Source organism: Dipodomys spectabilis, unplaced genomic scaffold (assembly GCF_019054845.1).
Source record: "Dipodomys spectabilis isolate Male_0828 unplaced genomic scaffold, ASM1905484v1 ptg000159l, whole genome shotgun sequence".
In the NCBI taxonomy this organism is placed as follows: domain Eukaryota; kingdom Metazoa; phylum Chordata; class Mammalia; order Rodentia; family Heteromyidae; genus Dipodomys; species Dipodomys spectabilis.
Genome location: NW_024870836.1, coordinates 500,467 through 507,805, shown reverse-complemented (window position 1 = coordinate 507,805; position 7,339 = coordinate 500,467). Strand labels below are relative to the sequence as shown.

Below are 7,339 nucleotides of genomic sequence, written 5' to 3'. Positions count from 1 at the left end.
TCTCTTCAGACTGAAGGACACCCCAAGCCTTCGGGGGTCTTTCATCTGGGGGCTCGTCCGGGATAGAGACCCCCACCCAGGGACCACCGACCCATTTCCGGGAGGTAAGCTGGCCAGCGTCTGTGTGTCATCTGTGTGCTGTCTGTAAGCTGTCTGAAGTCTTGTGTGGCCAATTTCTGTGCGCTTGCGAATCTGGTGAGTTCGGCCGTTCTCGTCTGTATCAGGCGGACCCGTGGAGGAGCTGACGAGCTCGTACTCCCGACCGCGGTCCCCAGGAGACGTCTTGGGGGCTTCTGGGAGCCTGAAAAAGTGGCTCATCAGGGTGGCCTAAAAAAAAGTGGCCCGTCAGGGAACCCGGTCCTCTGGGACGCGTGGTTCATCAGGGGAGACGAGAGATCCGGACTCTCAATAAAGTCTCCATCAGGTTTTGCTTTCAGTTTGTGAGCAAACACGCGCAGCGAAGCTAGGTGTTGTCTGTCTTGTGTCTGTGTTCGTTAAAGTCTTAAAATGGGACAAACTGTCGCGACCCCACTTAACCTTACTTTACAAAACTGGAAAGATGTGCAAACATCAGCTCACAATCTTTCAGTAGAAGTTAAAAAAAGAAAATGGATAACTTTTTGTTCATCAGAATGGCCCACTTTCAACTGTGGTTGGCCACGAGAAGGAACTTTTAACCTAACCATTGCCTTACAGGTTAAGGCCAAAGTCATGGATCCGGGACCACACGGACACCCAGACCAGGTCCCCTATATTGTCACTTGGGAGGCTCTTATTTCTGATCCTCCCCCGTGGATAAGACCCTTCCTACCCGCCCCGGCGCCCCAACTCCCTACCCCCTTAACCCTTCCATCTGCACCTCAACTCCCGTCCTCACTCCTTCCGTCCTTGACTCCCCAACCCCAACTCCCTCCTCCTCTCCTCCCCTCTCCAGCTCCCCAACCTCCCTCACATTCCTCACTTTACCCAGCCCTTGTTCCCCTAGAAAGTGAAAAACAGGTGCCTCCGGAGAAAGGCAGACCTGCCACCCCAAAGGTTCTGCCACCAGGGGAAGAAGTTCTCCTGGATTTGTTGACGGAAGAACCGCCTCCCTATCAGGGACATGCTCAGCAGCCTCAGGAAGCAATGGCTGCCGCCCCTCCACCGCCTGCCGACCCTGCACCATCCCCGGTGGCCGGTCGACTCCGCGGACGCCGAGAGCAGGTCCCGGACTCTACCTCCACCTCTCAGGTGTTTCCCTTGCGTGCAGGGACGAACGGCCAGCTGCAATATTGGCCCTTTTCGGCCTCAGACTTGTATAATTGAAAGACTAACAACCCTCCCTTTAGTAAAGACCCCTCAAAACTAACCTCTTTAATTGAATCTATCTTAGTGACTCATCAACCAACTTGGGACGATTGCCAGCAACTATTGCAGGTGCTGTTGACTACCGAGGAAAAACAGCGTGTTTTCCTCGAAGCGAGAAAGAACGTCCCTGGGGACCACGGGCGTCCCACTCAACTGCCTAATGAGATAGACGCTGCTTTTCCCTTGGAACGGCCCAATTGGGACTTCAATACGGATGCAGGTAGGAACCACCTACGCCTTTACCGCCAGTTGCTAATAGTGGGTCTCCAAGGGGCCGCCCGGCGGCCCACCAATTTGGCGCAGGTAAAGCAAGTAGTTCAAAAAGTAGAGGAGTCGCCTTCGGCTTTTCTTGAGCGTCTTAAGGAGGCATATCGCATTTACACTCCTTACGACCCTGAGGATCCAGGGCAGGCGACAAATGTTGCTATGTCTTTTATTTGGCAATCGGCTCCTGATATCAGAAAAAAGCTAGAGAGACAGGAGGATCTTCAGACATTGTCCCTCCAGGACTTGCTTAAGGAAGCCGAACGCATTTATAATAAGAGAGAGACTCCAGAAGAAAGAGAGGAAAGGCTGAGGAAGGAAGCTGAAGAGAGAGAAAGTGTACGTGATCGTAAAAGAACGAAGGAGATGAGTAAGCTATTGGCCACCATAGTATCAGGGCAGCGACAGGAGCAGGAAAAGCAGAGGGGAGACAGACCGGGCCACCCATTGGAAAAAGACCAGTGTGCATACTGTAAGGAAAAAGGACACTGGATGAGAGACTGCCCAAAGAGACCCAGGGGACATCGGAGACCAAGACCCCAGACATCCTTGCTAACCTTAGACGATTAGGGGGGTCCAGGCCAGGAGCCCCCCCCTGAGCCTAGGATAACTCTGGAAGTTGGGGGGCAACCCGTCACCTTCCTGGTGGATACGGGGGCCCAACACTCGGTATTGACCACGACCCCCGGACCCCTGAGTGACCGATCAGCCTGGGTGCAAGGAGCCACTGGAGGGAAGCGGTATCGGTGGACCACCGATCGAAGAGTGCAACTGGCCACCGGTAAGGTAACACATTCCTTCTTGCATGTTCCCGACTGCCCTTACCCTCTACTGGGAAGAGACTTGTTAACCAAATTAAAGGCACAAATTCATTTTGAGGAGACAGGGGCACGCATTACTGGGCCCAAGGGACAGCCATTACATGTACTGACCCTCGGAATAGAGGACGAGTACAGGTTGTATGAACAAGAACAGGACAAAGAGGACGCCCATATACGGCCTTGGGTGCGAAAGTTCCCGCGAGCGTGGGCTGAGACGGGAGGCATAGGCTTAGCCGTCCACCAAGCTCCTTTAGTTATCCAACTAAAGGCCGCTGCCTCCCCTGTGTCTATAAAACAATACCCGCTGTCCCAAGAGGCCCGTCGGGGAATTCGTCCTCACATAAAGAGACTGTTAGACCAAGGAATACTAACCCCCTGCCAGTCTCCTTGGAATACTCCGCTCCTCCCGGTCAAAAAGCCGGGAACTCAAGATTATAGACCAGTACAGGACTTGAGAGAAGTTAATAAGCGGGTTGAGGACATTCACCCCACGGTCCCTAATCCATACAACCTACTGAGCAGTTTGCCCCCCACTCATATCTGGTATACTGTCTTGGACTTAAAAGACGCGTTTTTCTGCTTAAGAATCCATCCCAGTAGCCAGCCTATTTTTGCCTTTGAATGGAAGGATCCAGAGCTGGGAGTGTCGGGGCAATTGACTTGGACTAGACTGCCCCAGGGGTTTAAGAACAGCCCCACACTATTTGATGAGGCGTTACATCGGGACCTAGCCGATTTCAGAATTCAACATCCCACGTTAATATTGCTCCAGTACGTAGATGATCTCCTACTAGCAGCCCAGACACAGGAGGACTGTAACTCAGGGACTGAAGATCTCCTGCAGGCCCTGGGTGCCATTGGCTACAGGGCCTCCGCCAAAAAGGCGCAAATTTGTCAGAAGCAAGTAACGTATCTAGGATATCAGATCAAGGACGGGCAGAGGTGGCTGACAGAGTCTCGCGAACGGGCAATTATGGATATTGCCCCACCCCAGAGTCCAAGACAGTTGCGAGAGTTTCTGGGAACAGCTGGATTCTGCCGACTGTGGATTCCCAGCTTCGCAGAGATAGCCGCCCCTCTGTACCCGTTAACAAAACCAGGGACGCTATTTGTCTGGGAAGAGATCCAACAAAAAGCCTTCCAAAACATTAAGGAGGCACTCTTACACTCCCCGGCTTTGGGGTTGCCAGATCTGACCAAACCTTTTGAGCTGTTTGTAGATGAAAAGCAAGGATATGCAAAAGGAGTCCTGACCCAGAAGCTGGGGCCTTGGAGACGTCCTGTGGCCTATCTCTCCAAAAAGCTGGATCCGGTTGCTTCCGGATGGCCCCCGTGCCTGCGGATGGTCGCGGCGATTGCAGTCCTGGTAAAAGACTCGGGTAAGCTTACCCTAGGCCAGCCACTTGTCATCCTGGCCCCACATGCCATAGAGGCCCTGGTCAAACAACCACCAGACCGATGGCTCTCTAACGCCCGCATGACCCACTACCAAGCCATGCTCCTAGATAAAGACAAAATACAGTTCGGGCCTGTAGTAACTCTGAACCCCGCTACCCTGCTGCCACAACCGGGGGAGGCGGAGCCCCATGACTGCTTGCAGATCCTGGCCGAAGTACATGGAACTCGACCGGACTTGACCGACCAGCCCCTCCGGGATGCTGATTTCACTTGGTATACAGATGGGAGCAGCTTCTTGGACCATGGGGAGAGGAAGGCCGGAGCTGCTGTCACCACCGAGACTGAGGTAGTTTGGGCGGAGGGACTTCCGCCTGGAACGTCAGCACAGCGTGCCGAGCTGATCGCCCTGACCCATGCACTCAAAATGGCAAAAGGCAAGAGACTTAACGTCTACACCGATAGTCGCTACGCTTTTGCTACGGCCCATGTGCATGGAGAAATCTATCGCAGGCGGGGCTTACTGACCTCAGAGGGCAAGGAAATTAAAAACAAGCCGGAAATTCTGGCCCTATTGGAGGCCTTGTTCTTGCCCCAAAAACTGAGCATTATACACTGTCCGGGACACCAAAAAGGACAGACCTCGGAAGCGAGAGGCAATCGACTGGCTGATAGGGCAGCCCGGAAGGCAGCGCTAGCCGGAACTCCAACCACCCCAGTCCTCCTCCCCATGACAACCAAGCCGCAAACAAAAAGACCCAGTCCGCTCCCCTACAGTCCAGAGGACATGGACGATCTAAAGAAAATGGGGGCCACCTTTGACCCTGAGAGAGGGGCTTGGACTAACGATGGAAAGACTGTTTGGCCAAGAAAGTGGACTCGTCAAATGATAGACCGCCTCCACAAACTAACCCACCTTAGCAACCGGAAAATGAAGACCCTCCTTGAGCGTGAGGAAGGGCTAATGCATCTTCTGGGAAAAGAGGACAGCCTACAAGCAGTGACAGATCAATGCACAATATGTGCCCGTGTCAACGCTGGAAAGACCAAAATAGGGCCAGGAGTGCGGGTACGAGGACAGCGACCTGGGACTCACTGGGAGATCGACTTCACGGAGATTAAGCCTGGACAGTATGGTTACAGATATCTCCTAGTATTTGTGGACACCTTCTCAGGCTGGGTAGAGGCTTTCCCTACCAAACATGAAACCTCCAGAGTGGTAACAAAGAAGCTGATGGAAGAAATTTTTCCCCGATATGGTATGCCACAGGTATTAGGGACTGATAATGGGCCCGCGTTCGTCTCCCAGGTAAGTCAGTTGGTGGCCAAACTGTTGGGGATTGATTGGAAATTGCACTGTGCTTACAGACCCCAGAGCTCAGGGCAGGTAGAAAGAATGAATAGAACGATTAAGGAGACTTTAACCAAATTAACACTTGCAACTGGCTCAAAGGACTGGGTATTCCTCCTGCCCCTTGCCCTCTACCGCGCTCGCAATACCCCTGGCCCACATGGCCTCACCCCTTTTGAAATCTTGTACGGAGCTCCCCCGCCGGCTGTCAATTTTCTTGACCCTCATATATCTGACTATGCTAATAGCCCTTCTTTACAAGCTCACTTGCAGGCACTTCAGATTGTCCAGCGTGAAGTCTGGAGGCCTCTTGCGGCAGTGTACCAGGATCAACAAAACGACCCTGTCGTGCCTCATCGTTTCCAAATAGGAGATTCTGTGTGGGTCCGACGCCATCAGACCAAAAACTTGGAACCACGGTGGAAAGGACCATACATCGTTCTCCTCACCACTCCTACAGCCGTAAAAGTGGACGGAATCGCCGCCTGGATCCACGCGTCCCACGTCAAGGCCGCCCGGACCCCGGAAGAGACCTCAACAAACCCGGACTGGAAAGTGCAGCGCACTCAAAATCCTTTAAAGATAAGACTTACGCAAAAATGATTTCCTTTGCTTCCCTTGCTTACTTGCTATTCCTATCCCTCTTGAGTGTTGCTTCTCCTAATCCCCACCAGCCCGTGCGACAGACCTGGCAGATTTTGTCTGGCACAGCGGATGTAGTCTGGCAGATCAGCTCCGACCGCCATCCGTGGGGAGCTTGGTGGCCAGATCTAACCCCAGATGTTTGCCAATTAGTAGCCGGATCGCCCCGCCCCTGGGACCTGCCCGGTTTCACCTTTGATAAACTCCCGGTAAAAGACTGCTCGGGCATACCCAATATGGGGGGCTTTAATGCAGGATGCTGTTCCCCTGACAAAAGGACGAATTTAGCCAAGGTTGATTTTTATGTTTGCCCTCGAGAAGGTAGAGCAGCATCTAACCAGTGTGGACAGGAGAGTGACTACTTTTGTGCCTCTTGGGGTTGTGAGACCACGGGTGACGCATATTGGAACCCAAGTTCCACTTGGGACCTGATTAATGTAAAAAAAGGACGGCCCTGGGGTACTTCATGCTACTTCAAAAGTACGTGCCTGCCTTTAAAAATATCCTTTACAGACAGAGGAAGAGCTTTACTTCCTGCCCTATGGATGGCAGGCAGACAGTGGGGAATTAGATGGCATACAATTGGATCTGGACCCTATGGAGTGACATTCCAAATCAGGCTACGCAGGCAAACAATAACACCCATCCTGCCAATCGGGCCCAACCCAGTTTTATCAAAACCCAGGGTCCTCACTGCTAGAAATCCTCCGCAAACCCCCTTGCTCAGTGCCCCCGTTCCGCCCCCTTCTGCGACCAGTTCCCCCTACCTATCCGCCTCAATGCCGGTCCTGGCCGCATCAGAGGCAGGGGAAAGACTCATTGACCTTGTAAAGGGAGCATATACTGCTTTAAATTATTCTGATCCCAGTCGCACCGAGAGCTGTTGGCTATGCCTGGTCTCCAATCCTCCATACTATGAAGGCATTGCTGTAAAAGCCAATTTTTCCATCCACTCCAACCCCCCTTCCATCTGTAATTCACTGCCTTCCCACCAGCTGACTCTCCCAGAAGTATCTGAGAGCGGGACTTGTTTAGGTAATATCCCCCCTTCCCATCAAAGACTGTGCAATAACAACCAGGCTGTATCCCCTGGATCCCATTACTTGGTTCCCCAAACTGGGCTCTATTGGGCTTGCAATACAGGCCTAACCCCCTGTGTGTCGGCAGCTATTTTTAATCAAAGTAAGGATTATTGTGTATTAGTACAGATTTGGCCTCGCATCACTTACCATCCTGACAGCGTTGTCCTCCAATACTTTGACCGACCAACTCATAGAGGCAAAAGGGAGCTCGTGTCTATTACATTGGCTGTCCTTCTAGGTATAGGAGGGATATCGGCTGGGATTGCCACAGGAACCACCGCCCTGACAAGAGTGGATTACTATTCAGACCTCCAGCAAGCCATGAATAACGACTTAAAGACTTTGGCAAACACCGTCCAAACACTAACGGACTCGGTAAACTCCTTAGCTGAAGTAGTCCTTCAAAATCGAAGGGGATTGGACTTACTGTTCTTAAA

The 7,339-nt window shown here is 52.4% G+C and overlaps 1 protein-coding gene across 1 annotated transcript; it reads left to right on the top strand.

Moving 5' to 3' along the window:
- Positions 1-507: 507 nt before the first annotated feature.
- LOC122118998 lies at positions 508-5,781 on the top strand. The gene is given in 1 exon segment (XM_042692965.1): positions 508-5,781. A coding segment is annotated over 1 exon segment (5,274 nt).
- Positions 5,782-7,339: the final 1,558 nt, after the last annotated feature.